The sequence below is a fragment of the Lepidochelys olivacea genome (assembly GCF_965140295.1).
Source record: "Lepidochelys olivacea isolate rLepOli2 genome assembly, chromosome: 2".
In the NCBI taxonomy this organism is placed as follows: Eukaryota; Metazoa; Chordata; order Testudines; family Cheloniidae; genus Lepidochelys; species Lepidochelys olivacea.
The window spans coordinates 39,911,154-39,930,597 of record NC_140412.1 but is presented as its reverse complement, the minus strand read 5'-3'; the positions used below and the strand labels follow the sequence as shown (position 1 = coordinate 39,930,597).

At 39.8% G+C, this 19,444-nt stretch overlaps 1 protein-coding gene across 1 annotated transcript in view; it reads left to right on the top strand.

Moving 5' to 3' along the window:
• The window catches only part of VPS13B (vacuolar protein sorting 13 homolog B), a 928,263-nt gene that overhangs the window by 806,937 nt on the left and 101,882 nt on the right, over positions 1 to 19,444 (top strand). Inside the window, exons 38-39 of the mRNA XM_084621078.1 lie at positions 905 to 1,112; positions 1,420 to 1,604. Of these exons, the coding sequence (XP_084477204.1) occupies positions 905 to 1,112; positions 1,420 to 1,604 (393 nt within the window). The remainder of the gene's footprint in view (positions 1 to 904; positions 1,113 to 1,419; positions 1,605 to 19,444) is intronic.

The following is a 19,444-nucleotide window of genomic DNA, read 5'->3' as shown; positions in this document are numbered from 1 at the left end:
AAACTGAAAACATGGAACACTAAATATATATCATGGGGGTTTCATCTTATTCTCTGCATTGTTCCTTCTTAATTTCCTTCTCTTGTCCACCAATTTTAAGTGTAATGAAAAAGTATAAATGAAAGGAAGAAAACCCATAAAAACAGTAACTAAAAGATCTACCATGGAAACTTATTGCCAAACATATATATCACTCAAAGACAATTTCAATGAACCAGACCTAATGTTCTCCAAAGAATTACATTCCTAAGTGCCCCATTTTATAACACTGTGCTCTGAACAATTGAAACGTTAAAATTACTTTCCCCATAAGCTTATCCTAAAACCTGACTTAGGAGGACTACTCCCAGCACTAAGCAATATGCCCAACAGTAAGTGCAGAGCAGGCCTTTAGATTCTAAACACTTGAGCTCAGTTCCTGTCTATTTTATATATATGTGAGATGCATAGTATGCTTAGGGTACTCAATAAATAATAAAAATAAATGAATACCTTAGACTGGAGTAAAAGATAAATTTATCAAATGGCATGCTAGAATCTTTTTGCCATTTAGCAGGTTTGCAGAAAGTTACAGTATATGAAGCATATGCAGCAAAAAAAGATTGGGGGGAGGGATAGCTCAGGGGTTTGAGCATTGGCCTGCTAAACCCAGGGTTGTGAGTTCAATCCTTGAGGGGCCCATTTAGGGATCTGGGGAAAAAATTGGGGATTGGTCCTGCTTTGAGCAGGGGGTTGGACTAGATGACCTCCTGTGGTCCCTTCCAACCCTGATATTCTATATAGGTTTTTATTTTTATTGATTTTATTTACTTATTTTGTTAATTTGTTTAAAATAATTACATATTTTAAAGCAACATTTTTGTCATCTGTTCTGTTTTTTTCTTTTCATTATTTTTTTAATAAGGTCTTCTGGGGTCAAGAACATTTGAATTGTTTAGTTCTTCTCCATGAACTTCTGCAAGGGTATCTTACTGAACAAGGCAAGATGGAAATGCTGATCTCTGATCAAACATACCAGACTCGGTCTCCTATGGAAAGGAATCAAACCTCAAAAACTGAGCATACGTCAGATGATCTGAGAACAGGCCTGTTCCAGTACATACAAGATGCAGGTAGGAAGAATATTATTATTATTTTAAATTACAAAGTAAGTACAATAGTAACCTTTTAAAGATCACTTATCTATTACGAAGTTCTTTACCTTTTTTGGTAAAGCAATTGAAAATAACATCTGTTGCATCAACGTCTTTTTGATTTTTTTCCATTTAGCTGCAATCTTTTAAAAGTCAGGGAAATTGCTTTTTTATTTTCTCTCCTTTTGATCGTAAGAGATTTGTTTTTAAATACTTTTGTCTCATAAACCAGCCTGTTCCTTTTTAGAAATTACATAACCAATTACAGCTTTCTTTCATTTGACAGAAGCGCAGAAACTACCGAGTGCCTATGAAGTTGTGTTTTACAATGAAACTGAGGATAGTCCAGGAATAATGTTATGGAGATATCCAGAACCCAGAGTGCTTACCCTTGTAAGAATAACTCCTGTTCCTTTTAATACAACTGAAGATCCGGATATTAGCACTGCAGACCTTGGAGATGTTCTTCAGGTTGGTAATTGGGAATTCCTACTTTCATTAACAAAAGAGAATGTTGTTGTTATAAAGTTTATTCAGTGTTTTACAAATTGCTGTTAGTAAAAATTGTGCATAAAACAAACAATACGGGTCTAATGAAGTCAATGGGAGGTGAATTTTGCAGCTTAAACACATTGCTAATTTAAAATGAATCAAACCTACCATTTACCTGTGAAGGCTTTTCCATAGCATTATAAACTACAGCAAACCTCAGCAGTTCTGGTTTTCTATCTTCTTGCTGTGGGAGGTTGATTAGAGCAGTCCAATCCTATTGCCCCAATCCATGGATCTCCTCTTCAGGAGCACTTCTGTTCAGATGGAGTGTGGCTGTATACCCTAGTAGTGTTCCTGCAACTGCCAACTGCATTGCTCTTTCATTATTTAGTAGGCCTGTTGTTCCCCAAAATACATTATTAGGAATTCTGTACTCTCTACTGTAATCCATCTTTATTATTTCCCTTATTCCCTGCATTTCTGTATAGATATCTATTCAACTGTGAATTCATTAATATTTTTAATTCTTACTTTTCACCTCTTTCTGCAGGCCATCTTCTGTCTTATTTAGATCTGCTTATTATTCAGTTTTGAAATAGTATTGCAAATTATATTAAATATAATGTCCTCCTCCTTTCCAAGTCAGTGAGAGGTATTACATTTTATTTTGTTATTGTTATAACTGTAATGGAAGAGTTTTTGTTTTAAGAATTGAATTATGCACCAGTATGCATTAACTTATGGATCAGGTTAATCTCCCACAGAAATATGATATAATATCATTATACTGCACAAAGTGTTAGTGAGATCATTTAGGTGTCCTGCCAATTTCTTTGCCCTCTAGAGAGGCAAGTTTCAATATCCTTAAATTGTATGAAGATTAAGAACTAAATTGAAGAAATCAACTAAGCTTGGCCTGAGGTTTCATCAAAGATCAAAATGGTGTTATCATGCACTTTCTTGAGGACTCCATTCAGTCCATGTGAAAACCTTCAAATTGCAGACCTTAAAGACTATATTTTCAAAGCAATGTGCAAGAAGTCTGCTGCATAAATCCCATTATAGTTAGTAGGTTTTGTGGGCAAAATTCCATGTGTACCACTTAAAAAATTTAGCCATATATAGTAACATAGGTTCTCCATTGAGTACGCCAGTGTGGTTCCCACTGTAGTTGTGCACCTCCCTCATGCATGTAAGACTGGAGGTTTTTTGAGTACCAGTGTCTGTGGGGGCTGTGTATGTAACCCACACACATTTTTAAATTGGATGTGATGTTCTGTTCCATCTAGAGGCACAGAGACCACTTAAAAAGAGAGATTAAAAAAAGAGATTAAAAAAAGCTACAGCCTTAGCTAACGGCCAGATGGCTTTTAGCTCACGCGGTAAAGGCTCATGCACTGAGGTCCCCGGTTTGATCCCACCTGCCGACAACCAGGGTTACATGTATATACTTTGTGCCTTCTCATGTTCCCATACAAGGGCATAAGGGCAAGGTGTCTGCAACCCTCCCTCAGTTCCCTCTTACCGGGTGGCAGTGAGATGGAACCTGGCAATTGTTCAACCCACTAGTTCTTAGCTTTAGCTAAACTTCTACAAATCTTTGGGAAAATCTTCAGAACTACTTCTCATCTTTTGTATTGACTGCCATGAACTGTTTCCATCCATTTGAACTGAACTGGTTAGAACCCCTCATACACCCTTGTACAGCATCCTTTAACATGGCAAGATTTAAGCCCTGTTCATCCTGTGATGGACTAATCCCTCTGAAAGAAGGAAATAGCAGGTTTCTCTCCTGTGTGGGGACATCTCCTATACTGAGCAGATTTTCTGTCAGCTTGTCATTCTCCATGAGAATGTGTAAGTTGCAAGATGCAAAGCTAAACCTCCATCTTCTGGGACACTCCATGAAGGTGTCATCAGACCCTGAGATCAGTTCTTGAGTTGTGCTTTCAGACAAGCCAGCTTCATTTAGCACCCCATCTAGCAGAAAAGCAACACCAAAGACCAGTACAGAGAAGATGGCACTGCTACCCAGCACTAGTACTAATATTGATACCACTGGCACCAAAACTGTCCTCAGCAGTTGAAAATGGTGCACCTCCTCTAGCGTCTACATCTGGCTCCAAAAAGGTCCGCTCCAAACAGAAGCAGAGATTCCAGATGGAACTCGGTGTCCTCCCATAAGGACAGATACTGTATGGTCGCTGAAGATAAATCCACCATGTACCTCATAGCATTGAGGGTTGGGGAAAAGGAGTAGCTTACAGTGCAGCAGACTCCTCCAGCATGAACCCCTGCTCTGATGATGCACCCATCAGTGTTCATGCCCACAAAGGAGGATGACCCCAGAGGACGAAGATCACCGTTGGTACCAAAACACCTACCTGCACCAGTAAGGACTCTGATACGGAGAACACTTTATATTTTGGCACTACCTTGGAGGAGGTCTACTTCTCCTCACCATCACTGTGGCATACATTTTCCCAACATCCAGTAGAGAGCCGCCTTCTCTGAGGTCAGTGATCAATACCATAGAGATAACTAACACCTTATCCTACAGGACTCAGCCACCACCTGTCCATCAGGAATAACCCTGGACTGACCAATTACCAACAAGCCAGCCTTATTCCTACAGCATGACACCATGGCCCTACTAGATTACCTGGTCCCGCTAACTCAGGCATCAGGAAGCTGATTTCCACCACATTCAAAGAAGAGGAAGAGGTTACCCTCCCAGTCAGCACTCCTGGCTTGACCACCGATGCCAGAGTTCCAGGGACAGAGCAGCACCAGCCCCCTGTATTACCGCCATGGGGCCTTTCATCTTTGTTACTTGATGAAACGATATCATTGGCACACGATGACTTCAAAGTGTTCCAGGAGCTACTTGTGACAATTGTTGAGACATTGGTGATTGAAAAATCAGTCATATTGAAGAAATCCATAAGCTATATGATGTCTGTGAGCTTCTGGTCCTGCTGCAAAATTGGTGGAGAAGTGGTACCAGGCACCTGCCACAGGATTTGAGTACTTCTACACCCACCTCAGCCCGGGGTTCCTTAATTGTGTCAATGGTACAATAAAAGTTAAAGTTGAGTAAGAGTAGCCACAAGGACCCCAAAAGGCTTGACCTTGTGTGAGAAAGTCACACTCCATTGCTTCCCTGCAGGGACTAATGGCCAGTCCTTCCTGGCCAAATATTATCAGGACATGGTGAAAGTGGTTGAACAGAAGAAAGGACTTGCATGCCTTCTGTATTGTCCATAGTTCCAGGGCATTGATGTGCATTCTGGACTCTCGAGATGTCCACACTTCTTGAGGTGGTCCCGGTAATGGAGTGTATATCCCCAGAGAGCAAAAGGTGGCTTTTGAATCCTTCAGTGAGTACAGAGCACAGTCTGTCCTCTGGCTGAACAACTCTGAGCCCTTGATCGTGGTCTGTGTTTTTTTCGGAATGGGATACGTCCAAGAAAACAGCAAATATGTCATGTATTGTTCCAGAGGAGCCTTACGCTACCAATCCTAGGGCGATATTCTCCTCCTTACTTGGTCAGACCAATTCAACTATGCCTTTCCTCCACTGCCACTTCTACTGCAAGTACTACACAAGATCCAAAAGTATAGTGCAACAGTCATCCTCATTGCCCCTTTCTGGCCCAGACAGTTCTGGTTCCCCAACCTCCTGCACATATCATCTCTCCTGCCGATTACCCTCCTGACCCAGTGCAATGGCAAGATCAAAAACCCAAATACACGACCACTCCACCTCACGGTGTGGTATTTGAATGGCATCGTTCCTAGAACATGCATGCTCCTCAGACAAATGAAACATCCTCTCTAATAACAGAAAGAACTTTACTAGAAAATGTTACCTAGCTAAATGGCAATGCTTCTTGTCCTGGTCACAGCAAAGAGGCATTCTGTCAGAAGCTACAGATATTCCCCTCATCCTAGACTGTATCCTATCTTTGAAGACATTGGGTCTATCCCTAAGCTCATTGTGAGTCCACTGAATGGTGGTCAGTGCACACCATCTACCTGATCAGGGCTACTCCATTTTCACACGCCCACTATTCAACAGATTCTGGAAAGGCTTGATAAGAACTTTCCTGCCTCCTCAGAAGATTGTGCCCCACTGGGACCTGAATCTTGTTCTTTTGGTACTAATCAGGCTCCCCCTTTAGCTACTTGCTCCATGTCCCTCCTCTCCATGAAAATCGCCATTCTTGTAGCTATCACATCAGCAACAAGGGTCAGTGAGCTGGAAGCAATGATGGCAGACCCTCCATATATGGTGTTCCATAAAGATAAAGCTTCTTTACACCTATTCCCCAAATTTGTCCATAAAATAGTTTTGGAATTTCACCTTAACCAATCCGTTCACTTACCTATATTCTTCCCAAAACTGCATGCATCTGCAGAAGAACATAGGCTCCACTCCCTCGATGTTCAACAAGCTTTGGCGTTTTACCTTCGGAGAACAAAACCAATCAGGAAGTCTCCGAGACTGTTTGTTGCTATAGCAGAAAGAGTAAGAGGGCATGCCATCACCACTCAGAGAATTTCCAAATGGATATCTGGCAGCATTCTACTCTGCTGTCAGCTCTCGAACCTCCCTCCCACTACAGGCGTAAGAGCTCACTCCACTAGAGCCTGAGCAATGACCATAGTGTGTCTTCAGGACATACCCTTCCTGGACATCTGTAAAACGGCCACGTGGAGTTCCACTCACATGTTTGCAGGGCATTATGCTCTGGTGCAGGACTGGGCTGCCAATGCCTCCTTTGGGACAGAGGTTCTCTGCTGAGCCCTACCATCTTCATCCTAACATCCTCCTCCTACTTAGGTACTGCCTGTCAACCATCCACAGTGGAATACAATATACTCCTGGGGGAATTCTGCACCATTCCGTGCATAATTAATAAGCCATGCATATTTTTAATTTTTTGCGCAGAAAAAGGCTGCAGTTCCACCATTTGCCCACTAGAGGGTGCTACAGCGCTAGAACAGAGTAGCCTCAGCAGAAAATAACTTTGGCTGGAAATTTGCTGCGGTCCTGCCTTTTGCCCACCAGAGGGCAGTGTGGTGATAGAACAGAGCAGCAGCTCCCGGCCAGCTAAGGAAGAGAAAGAGCCTACCTTCTTCACAGCACCTGTTGGGCCAAGTCAGGAGATGGGGGCTATGGGGCGACAGACAGCGTGGGGCTGCTGTGGGACAGGGACTCATAAGGGCTAGTGGGGGAGGACAGACTGGGGCAGGGGCTGAATGGGAGTGGCGGCACAGAGTCACGGGGGAGGGAAGTGCAGGGTCACATGGAGACAGAGGAGAGTGTGCAGGACCACACAGAAACAGGGGGGTGTCTGAGTGGGGGTGGAGGGACATGTGGACAGGGGCATATGTGCCTGACTGAATGGGAGAGGCTAGGGATCAGCCAGGGTCTCCATGGGGGAAGCTCCCCAGTCTCTCCCTAACCCCCCAAAAAACCTGTCCCATACTTTTCCCACTCATACCCAACAACCCTCCAAGTTCACACCCTGACTCCTTCCCAGCAATTACTTCCCTCTCCCTCAGCTCCTTTGTTATCCCTGACTTCCCCAAGCCTTTGCACTGCTTGTGACGGGTGTGGGAAATATGATTCTGTACTGTCATTTAAATAATTATTAATCAAAGTTCTGTATTAATATGCCTAGTAAGGAATCTATTTGTCAAAAAACATTTCCTGAATCTTTTTGTTGTCTGTATTGTTACAGACATACTTGTCCACAGGTATTTTGAAATAAATTACCAAAAATAATTGAAACTGGTGTGATTATATTGCATAATTTTGACAAATAAAATATGCAGAATTTGAATATACTGTGCACAGAATTTTTTTTGTTGCAAAATTTTTGATTTTTTTGGTGCAGAAGAAGGAGGTTACTTGCAGAAGAAGAGAAGGTTACTTACCAGTCACTGGAGATTCTTCAAGATGTGTGGTCTCTGTCAGTATTCCATTACCTGCTCTCCTTCTTCTCTGCTGTGGATCTGCTCTAATTCACAGTGGAAAAGTAACTGAAGAGGCAGTTGGTCCACCCTGCCCTTTATCACCTTGGTTGGAGGCATGAGGCAAGCCAGGGTGCATCCACAGACCAATGGACACTACTTTAAAATTCTTCGACTTCAGGCACTGCGTAAGCCACAGTGGAATACAGATATGGACCACACATCCTGAAGAACCTCCAGTTATAGGTAAATGACCTCTTACTTATCCTACAGTAACTGTGGTTCTTCTAGATGGTGTCACTGTGGATCCCACGACCTGCCCTCCATCCCTATTTTTCAAAGTCCTTAGCAACATGGCTTTGAATTCCAAGGCAACTGAGGGAGGATCACAGCCTCTTTGCCCTTTATGGGAGTACAAGGAGGCACAGTGTCATATGTCCAAAATTCTAGTCGCAAGTGCAAGAGGCACATACACACCTACAATAAGATCTACACTAACATCTCAAAGAACCACATTTACCGTACAGTAAGTAACATTCTGAACATGGCAAGTGTTTTCTTTTTGATTAGAATAATGTGGCTATTTAGGTGGAAGAGGTAACATTTAGTGGATTTTCAAGATCCTCTAGATGAATGTTTCTTAAACGTGATTGGTCTTAACTTTAGCATAAGCCTGGATGGAACAGAAGGCCTTTCAGCATGCATACAAAATTTTATTCTAGACTTTGTTTAAAAAAAACCTATGATGTCTACAAGATGTTCTTGTTCTGCTTGTCTTCTCTGTGTAAATTCCTTTGTTTCTTCATTTTCAATATATCTACTAAGTACAGAAATAGGAAATGTTGTCCCTAAAAAGACAATTCACAAGATAAAGGGAAAAGAAAAGAAAAAAAATCATTTTTATTTGAATTCACTTGTGGTGAAACAGTACAAAGGCTTCAGCATATTTGTGAACAAGGTAATTACAATCAGCACATTTAAAAAGGGAACCAAATAAGTTTTTAAAACAGTAATGATACAAAAGTGCATAGAAATCACATTTAAAACAGCTTTCCCAGTAGGGAGCATATCTTGAAATACTATGGGGTCCCATACTGTAACCAGCTGTGATCCCAATAAGGCCTCAGTTCTATACTGTCAGATAAATTCAGTCTAAGGTGCACGTGTGTAATTTCACTTATATTTAACATTTAAAATGTTGCCAGTTGTATGTTCATCTTTTAAAGTAAATCATTGTGACATTTCATCTGGCTTTCTGGCTTTACTAAACTCTTTTATGGCACATCTTTTTAATCATCATGAATAAATGTTGGAAGCCTCTTTGTTTCTATAACATCTTCAGATTATTAGAATTTATGAAAACTTCACTGTAAACAGAACTTCGTTAGATATCAGAATTCATTACATGCTGGCTGCAATTTTACTGTAATCTTAGGATAGCCTAACTGCTTCAGATAAATAAGAACTGATCTGAATCATCATGTCTCTCTCAAATCAAATTTTAATGTAGGTTCAAAAATGTTCCAATAGCTTGTTTTCTCACTTTTACTCCATTGTCGCCTGATCTATAGATGATGTACAAGAACCCTCAGTTATCACTTTGAGGTTTGACAGGTTCTTGTCCAAAGATCAGGCTCAGTATTATTAAAATCACTGCGTAGTTGGGAACCCCAATTTGCAGAGTTGCAACACTCATACTATAGGAACTTTCCTATATTTACAAATAATTTATTAATACACCTAGCACAGTCACAAACACTCTAACTCAGTAAAGTAGGTAGAGAGAATACAGAAAGTACATCTGAACATCCGTACTCACACCATTCCTTGAAGAACAACCTGAAATGTTAGCCATTATCTTCCTCATCACCACCATCATCTTCACCAGTGGCCATCATTCTGGCACTTCCCAAGGGCTACATCTCTCTCTCTCTCCTCCTGCCCACAGGCTGGGATACCACTTTTATAATATGTTACACTGATGCTACCATGCCTAATTCATATTCAGTAGGGTTTTCTCCCCTCTTCCTTATTTGTATTTCCTTTCCTTATTAATGTTGAGGTGTCCTTCTTCTATAGGTTAGTATATTAATGATTTCAGCCCATCATATATGTCAATTAGTTGTCATGGCACTCTTGAGGTTGGATGTTTTTTTCCAAACTTTCAACAAGCTGGTGTTAGCTCATGTTTCTGTGGTTGGTTGATGTCATTATGGACAAAATTCCCCCTTACACTCTAAGTCCAGTTCCCCAAAGCTTAGGGGTTACCGTTGGGCCATTTATCTATGCCAAAGTTCATAGGCCTCAAGACTCATGATAACTGCTGAAACCAATGTCTTACAGGTTTCAAAGTAGCAGCTGTGATAATCTGTATTCGCAAAAAGAAAAGGAATACTTGTGGCACCTTAGAGATTAACAAAATTATTTGAGCTTAAGCTTTCGTGAGCTACAGATCACTTCATCAGTTGTATTCAGTGGAAAATACACTGGGGAGATTTATATACATAGAGAACATGAAACAATGGGTGTTACCATACACACTGTAACCAGAGTGATCACTTAAGGTGAGCTATTACCAGCAGGAGAGCCGGAGGGGGGCACCTTTTGTAGTGGTAATCAAGGTGGGCCATTTCCAGCAGCTGACAAGAACGTCTGAGGAACAGTGGGGGGGGGGGGATAAACATGGGGAAATAGTTTTACTTTGTGTAATGACCCATCCACTCCCAGTCTCTACTCAAGCCTAAGTTAATTGTATCCAGTTTGCAAATTAATTCCAATTCAGCAGTCTCTCGTTGGAGTCTGTTTTTGAAGTTTTTTTGTTGAAGTGTAACCACTTTTAGGTCTGTAATCGAATAACCAGAGAGACTGAAGTGTTCTCCAACTGGTTTTTGAATGTTATAATTCCTGATGTCTGATTTGTGTCCATTTATTCTTTTACGTAGAGACTAGTCTGTAGGTTCCTTGCATTGCTGCTGAATATGATAGCAGCAAGGCAGTGAATATAGTAAAGGAAAGCTATGCCCTATGGGCTACACCACTGCGTGTAAATATTTGTCTTAGTCAAGTTACTTAGGTTGATTTTTTTATATATATATTTCTTACTTTGCTTCTTTTTTCTATTGGAGGAAAGAGAGCTTTTCATCTGTGATTTTGTTAAAAATGTTTGGTCTTTGTGTTTTGGGGGAAGAGAGGGGAAACCATCCCCAGCTTGGTTACAGCCATGATAATCCCCATTCTGCCTTTTTTACATCCTACAAACGCTCCTGACTCCTCATCTTTCCAGACAAAAAGGACTTCATTGTACTCATTTGGATCTTGCCAATATCTCTTTTTAATTTGTTAGAAGAGCCACTGTTCAGTGACATAAGGTATTTCCTATTCCCACATGCTAAAACCAATACCTCTGCAGCATACCTATCCCTGTTGACCCAGACAGCAAGAAACCAGGACCAGAAATGTTATTTTTCTGGCTCTTCTACATAGTGGTTTTCTGGCAGGTCAGGTCCTAACTTATCCCCACCACTCTCCAAATTGTTTCCCTGGCTCTGCATAGCATCTGTTATTGGTAACAGAGATCTACACTTTCCTTGCATAGCACATAAGAAAACTTTTAAGCTTCATATACTCCATTCTTGAAGTTAGAGCTCAAAATGTAGATGGTGACAACATTATACTGGTTTCAGTGTAAGATTTGTTCTATGCCAAAAAAAGCATTGTTAGACCCAAGGAATGATCATTTTAAAGCTCAACATCTAGACCATCATGGCTAAAAATATATGCCTTATATCATTAGAAACTAGGTCATCTTAAAGAAGAGTTCTGGCATCTTAATTAGCACACAAAGATGTTGCATATCATTTACAGGAGACACTTGTCCCCTCCAGACTTGACTTTTGCAAAAATTTAAATGAGCAATGGTAAGTATTTTTTGTATTATTCAGCTTTGGTTACTTACCACTACCTGTAATCCTGAATCATCACTGAGATCTTCTCTAGAGCTACCTTCCCCTATTTTCAGGGCTTATATACTAATTCAGGTGCATTTCCTGCTCACACTTTCACATGTGCTTAACTTTAAGTACTCATATGGCCCGTTAAATTAAAGTTAAGCATTAAAGTTAACCCATATATATTTTCAGGATTGGTGCCTTATTAATGAAAAAGGATGTGTGATAGAATACTTTGGAAACACAAACACAGTGCCTTAGGAAATAGGGGTTTGCAAAGTCCCCACTTCCAGTGTCATCCTGCCCCTCTCCCATGCTCACCCAGCTTTTTCTGAAATGGCACCATAGCATCACAGCTTTCTATAGGGCTCTTGTGTCTATCTGTTACAGTCTAGCCTGCAATCAGTTTAATAACCATATTTTAGCTTTATATTGTGTTGGATAAAGATATATTGCCGTCTAGACATTAAAAAGCTTGGATAGTAAATGAGGTTGTTGAATCAAAAACCAGAAAATCATTTGAAATGCTAACATTCCATATCCTTTAAATATGTGGGAAATCTATTTTATAATAATGTACATGTTTAACAAATTAAAAACACTTGCCAACTGGAAAAATACTAACCATCTTAAACCATCACGTCATTTACGAACAGATAGTTATTAGTTTGTTTCTTTTTTCCATACAAATCTACTTAATTTTATTCTGGAAACTATCTCTGTTTCTCCACTATGCTCAGCCATTAAATAGTATTGATCTCTGAGCAATGAAGCCTTTTGTTTTTTCTTGGTATCTTGGTGGAGGTAATGAGTTCCAACATATATTTTATCTAACCCTTCCTTTCTTCTACAACTCTTGAAGTGGAGACAGAATATAGAGCCACTGCAAGCTCACTACTGTGTAGCTATTGTCTGTTAATGATCAGTGTCATCTTAATATTCAAAATCACAAGAAAATGTTGAGATCTATTTTTCCTCCCCTACAAAGAACTATTCTTATTACTCAGAATGAATGATACTGATTCCCATCAGACAGCAAATTTATAATCCAGCATAACCTACAAATTTTTGCTTGGGTACAAGTTCATTTTGAAAATAAAAGTGAAAGTGATAAATTTGTTACAAATTCCTCAAAATATATGTGTGTGTGTGTGTGTTTTATTGAAGAAAAATTGAACAATCCTAAGTGGTTTTAGGCATAGCCACCAGGTATTTGAATGTGTGTGTTCCAGTATATGGGTGTGTCCCCAAATGCACATTTTATAGACACTAATGGGTTGTGGAGCAACTCACATCTTGGTTCAGTACTTTAAGGAGGGGCTATTAAAAGCTGTTTGCTAATATATCTCCTATCATATTAATTTATAAAGCCCTGATTCTTTTACTATAAAAATAATATAAAATATTTATCAGTGTATATATAGTATATACTTTTCACTTTTATAGCACTTTTCATCCAAATATATCAAAGCACTTTACAAGAGTGGCTAAGCACTGTTATTTACATTTTGCAATCAGTCCAAATCTGTGATGACAACAGTTAAAAGAGGGACTCGAAGGTTCCAAGAGTGCTAATTTGTATAAATTCAAGAAACGAAAAACAATTTGGAAGTGTAAATGCCCATGGTTCGCTCATGCAAATTGTTGTGGATGCAACTTTGAGTGGTCATTAGAAAATTTGACTCTATATCAAGAAAGAGGTGTGGTCTGAGTACAGCAAAGAGTCCAGAAACTCCTGAGTGAATCCTCTATACCAGTGGTTCCCAAATTGGGGTCCATGAACCCCTGGGGGTTCATGGAATGTTACAGCGGGTTCTTGGGGAAAAAATTCCCTAATGGTAGACAGAGCTGTCCCTAGGGACCCCGGGCAGCACGGGGCCCCTGGACTTCCAAGAGCTAAGCAGATCAAAGCAAGCCCATCTGTCACAACTCAGGAAATTTAAACTTCAAGACTCCTTATAAGAAATGGAAAGGGAGGTGGATATTTTTTGACAGGTTTCAGAGTAGCAGCCGCGTTAGTCTGTATCCGTAAAAAGAAAAGGAGTACTTGTGGCACCTTAGAGACTAACAAATTTATTAGAGCATAAGCTTTCATGAGCTACAGCTCATCCGATGAAGTGAGCTGTAGCTCACAAAAGCTTATGCTCTAACAAATTTGTTGGTCTCTAAGGTGCCACAAGTACTCCTTTTCTTTTTACGGATATTTTTTGCTGTTTTTAAAATTAAATAGGCAGCTAGTGTTGTTTTTAAAATTATTATGAAGAACAAGTTTAAGCTTTGTTGTAATGTGCATTGTTTGCCTGGACTGCTCAATACCGTGTGTAGGAGGAACTCTTTGAGTTGGCTTCTTAAATACCTTCATGCTGTTACACATCTGATACTCCTTGATGAAACATAGGAGCCTTGTCTTATAACAGGCTTATTCAAAGTGATTCAAGCTACGAAAGTGAGATCTTGGAAGAATGTTGCCGTTTTCATAATGTAATAAAAATACTGTAATGATAAATAATAATTAATAATAAATAGTGTGTAATAAGCATGTCATAAAAACAAATTTTATATTTTCAAGATCACTGCTTTTATAATTTATATTCAGGTAAAGGAGAAAATCCCTGGAAATATTCATTTTTAGGAGAGGGTTCGCAAGACTTGACATTTTCAGTCTCTCTGCTTCTGTTTCTGTATCCTTAAAATGGTGATAATAGTGCTTGCCTATCCACATCTCTGGTGTGAGATTTCCTTGATTAGTATCTATAAAGTGCTTTGAAGATTAAAAGCCCTACATATGAGCTAGATATTTTAATAAAAGACATTGTGGGAGGAAGGGAAGGGACACACACTGGAATGGCAGTTTGATGTGCTCAGAGAAATAAATCTAACAGCACATATATTATTCCTTGTCCGTGTGATATAGTACATACTGACTCTAAACCACAGCTAGTATACCCTTTATGTAAAGGGGAAACCACTAAAGATCCTATTAGACAGTAGGAAATTCAAATGTTACTAAATGCATAGAAGTTCAATCTAGACTACAGCTAATATGATAAAACATACACGGAGAAGAAAAAGCATATCCCACTGACAATTTGACTTAGTGGAAGACAACATTTATTTCCTGAAAGTGGAGTTAATCCCCGAGCTGTCTCTGTCTAGAGTGATTTTAGGCAAGGGCAATCCATTATTGCTCAAATTGGTGAGGGCAAAAAAGTCAGGAAGTCAATGATGTAGTGAGGATCATACTTATAGCTTGAAAGAAGGGAAAAGGCCAAAGTATGGAAATCTTTTAGGGAATTGATCCAAAGGATAAAAATAAAGACCAAGACAGAGTAAAAATATCACTTTTTGATATGTTAAAGATTGGTGCTAGCCAGAAAGTATTCCTTGAGACTTTTCCAAGTTTTAAATCTCAGATGAAACATTTACACCAGCATGTCAAAAAAGTCACTAGAGAGAAGGTAGAGGAAAATTTTATGGTGGTTGAAGATACATGGATAGGTTTTTTAAAAGATCCTTCTTTATTATGTACAAATGAAAAAACAGCTATTAGTGGTCTGAGTTGTGAGAGGTTCATATTACATTTAGGACATGCCTTGTGCTGGCAATTTCTGAAATTAAAAGACTAGGGAAAAGAAGTGTCCGTTTTTACTTACCAATTATTCACATGTGAAAACCAAGATTTGCAAAAATGGTGAAATTTTGCCATTTTAAAGAATAGTGTAATGGTTAAAAGGCAAGACTGGGAGTCAGAAAATCGGGGTTCTATCCGAGCACTACCAGAAGCTAGCATTACGATTTTGGTAAAGTCACTTACCCTTTCTGTGCCTCAGTTTCTCCATCTAACTGTAAATTGTTCTCTGTAAGGCAACTGTAGGGGCCAACCTGGATTTGTAGGTCAGCATGGTTTTGATCTGGCCTGTGACATCATCTGTTTAGTAGTAGATAAATCTGAGTAATCAGCTAGTGATGTAGAGCAGTGCATTCAGCTCTTGTGACTACATATACACAATGTGTCAGGTCCTCAGTTGAGGACCTAACCCAAGAAGTGTTGCCCTGTTTCTGAGAACAATTTCAGTGCAAAATATACACAGTTCACTATGAAGAAAACAAAAACAAAACCCAGTCAAAAATACAAAACTATGCTTCCTAGTGCAAGGCACTAATGGGAAGATGTTTACCGGTGAAAGGACAAAAAAGAAAAAAGATGTTCTATAAAACAAAACAAAAATCAATTCATTTACCAATTAGCACATCCCTGGGCAGCCTTACCCCCTGGTCAATAGATCCTACTGGTCCTGCTAAAACATTCATGCTCAGCCCTCATTTCAGGGTGGTCCCTGTTCTATTAGCAAAGAAAGTAGCTTAATATATGTTAAGTTGAACAAGTGGAACTTCATTGAATCCTGTGTACTGTTTCCAGCCTAACTCCACCTGTAGCCTTGGTGTCCTTCAATAACAGTCCCTCCGAGGAACATGGTTCCTCTGACTCCAGTTCCACAGATTATGATACATCTTCTGTATTTTACAAACATTTTACTACAAACATTAAAAACAAATAATTAAAGCCAAGCCCTCAACAACCTGTCCCTTCAGCCAGAGGTTGCTAGCACATAGCTGAGTTGGAGTCTTGTCCTTATAAGATTCAGCTGATTAAGCAGTCTTTGATATAGTTTAATATCCTCAACAGGCAACCACACTGGGACTAATGTCTCTGGGTCTTCCTTTCACCTATCTTCAAGTCTAGCAAACGGTGTCTCTATGGAGTCTCCTCCCTCCCTGTGGGGCTGGCCTCTGGATAGTTCTTGGTCTCTCTGTTCTGTGATGATCTGTGTATCTCCATAGGCTCTCTGGGTCTTGTGTCTTTGGCTTGTAAGTGTCTCCTTTGCCTTTGGATCAGTTGTCCCTCTTCTGTAGTTACCTTGCATGATCTCGGTGCAACCAGGCTCACGGCAGAGTGGGCCCCTCTGCTTGGTTCCCCAATATGGCAAAAGAAGGGTTTTATTTTCCTGCTGTTGTCCTCTTGTGTGGCCAGATCTGTGTACAGATGGAACTCCTCCTTCCACTTGGTTCATTGCTGGGCTAGGTTTGTGTCTGCAAAATCCAGGACTCTGGGAGCTTCAGACTGAGTTCCATGACTCGCTCTGCCAGCTGATGCACTTCAGAGAATGCTGCCATCATGTTTCATTAACAAAGAATAAAGCAGAATGCAGGTTAAGTTGAACAAGTGGAACTATTTACTAAATGCTGTGCTCTGCTTTGTTCATGTGGCTGAGTTGCTTCCAACCTAACTCCTCCCATTCCCTGTTCCTCTGGTGTCCTCTCAATAACAATACCTCAGGGAACATGGACCCTCTGAGTCCAGTTCCACTGGTCATGATACATTCCCCTGTTCTTTGGGCCCAGTGCTGGCAGATGGGAAGGACTGGAAATAGCATACAGTGGATCAGAAGCAGCTTTAATTTTTTTCAAGAATCCTAGATAAATTGTAACAAAATAAGCTGAGTGCATCACAAGAATCCTGTGCTGAAATTTCAAACTATTTCAGTTTAATACAAAACAAAATCCAATGACCAGGCTGTTCTTCCCTTAAGGTTTCTCTGAACCTATTTAACTAAATAGACAATGGATGTAAGGGCATCCCCCTGGGGTATTCACAACAGCCGCATCTCAGGAACATGCTAGGCTGTCCACAAGCAGGCAGTCTGAGGTGTAGAGCAAAGACTTCCAGGGCTGTGCCTTTTCTTCTCTCCCAGAGAAGAGAGTAGAGAGTGTTGACTGAAGCTGGCAGGGAGAGCTCTCTCTCTCTATAATCTGCCTCTTCTAGTTCCCTTTTCATTAGTTCCCTCTCACTTCTTCCCCCCCACACACACACATACACACTTTGTATTGCTTTAGCTAGGGAGAAAGGCGCGCAGGCTACAAAAGCAACTTGTTTCCATTTTTAGAGAACGCTTTGTGCTGGTGCACATAATATCACTGTCCTAATGCAAAAAAATGCCTCCTACACAATTAAAAGGGCTACGGAACAAATAGGGATGATACTATTTTTATATATCTCTCAGAGGTATTTTGCAATGCTAAATCCATTAAGGTTTCTAAAGTTTCATGAGATCCTCAGTTGGACAGCACTGTAGAAGGGATGAGAACTGTTACTTTTCCTCGTTGTTGTTGTTAAGGTTTGAGGGTTGGGAGAGAGAGTGGAGGGGCACAAAAACTGGTCAAATTTTGTTTTTAATTCTTTCAGTAGTGACCCTAAAATTGTACAAACTCAGAACTTGATATACCTTATAGGTCCAACCTTAAGGAAAATAGGGGGAAAATTAACTCTGGGGAGCTTTATGCTATATTTCCACTTCTCCACCCACAAGGTCCTCTTATGTTCTTCTGAAGTCTAGGGAATCCTTGATTAGCTTTTGCATAGTATGGTGTTTAGTAATGAAGGTGCTTTGCTTGGCAGCGCTCTGCTTCATTCAGTATCTCAATTCCAGTCACCTCTGTGTTACATAACATGAACCTTTTAAAGGTCCATTCCCTACATCTTCCTTTTCCTACCCAAACTTAACAACCACAATCAACATTTATATAACACACAGTTTGAAATATTTATACACTGCCTACTAACTAAATACTAACCATGTTCAGTTAATTTCTGAGGTACCTTGCACTGTCACTTGGATTTGCAGATCTCTCTACTTGTAGTATTTTGGATTCTCAATCATGTCTACTGTGTCAGACCACTGTTCACTCTCCATAAATTTCAGTCTGGATTGGGTAACTTCTGTTGCTCAGGAAATTCTACATGCTTTGTGAAAGGGTTAATTTTATACTAGTCATTCTTAAGAGTTTTTTTGTTCCAGATTCTAATCACAATCCAGTCTTTTTATCAGGGACTCATTTAACTCCCCAGAATTGCAAGATTGGCTCTTCAGCCTCACATCAATCAACATTTGTAACCTCAGATTAAAACATATCATTCATGTCTTTCATTTTTACATGGGTGCAGTATTCTTCAAATTTCCAAACTACAATTTCATGGCAGCATTCCAAAGATCAAGTGTTCAAAAATCATATGAGTCAGGCACAAAAATCATGAGACTGTCTTTAAAAATCATGAGATCTTTAAAGCATGATCAATTTTATGTTTTTTTAATTTACCTTTTGGGTTTTGAGTCTTTAAGTGAGACTCGTGTTATGTTTTCAATCTTTACTCCTCAACCATGAGGGATAGAAACATATTCTTTTTTTAAATGAAAGTTGACATATTTACCTAAACACACACGCTGCCAGGAGCTGGAACTTTAAGAAAATCACCAAATGCCATGAAACACATGATACAATTAATTGGTATCACTGAGTTAGGTTCTTCTATGTGAGTTAACTGAAAACTGTTAAACACAGCAAGTGCTTCAGAACCGTCCATTGTCAAAAATAAGGTGTGTCTTCCTTTTGACTGGCACCCATTGCTTGCACATGAAGAGCCGTGTGTGTGTGTGCAAGCTTGTGAACAGGATTGCATCAAGAAATTTCTTGCACAGTTGTTTACTTGGGGAGTCTCTTCAAAGGTGTTTGATCTCTGCTGTTCCTTTCTATATCCTATCTCTCCAGCAAAGAATATCACTAGCACTACTCTGTACTTCCTAAAAACCTACTCATTGTCACTGAACTGTTTACACAAGTGGTGATGGAATAACAGATTGTATAATCAAATATAAACTGTATATATTTTTGCCGCTTGTGATTATATCAAGTGGTACCCTAAATTCTGATCCCTAAGATCTACGCAGGCCACTTTCACAACAAAGACCTTAATGCAATTGTCTCCTGAATTGCTAACCAGGGAGATAGTCCAGGCAAATCATGAACTCTGTTGAGAGAATATTACAGGCTGTA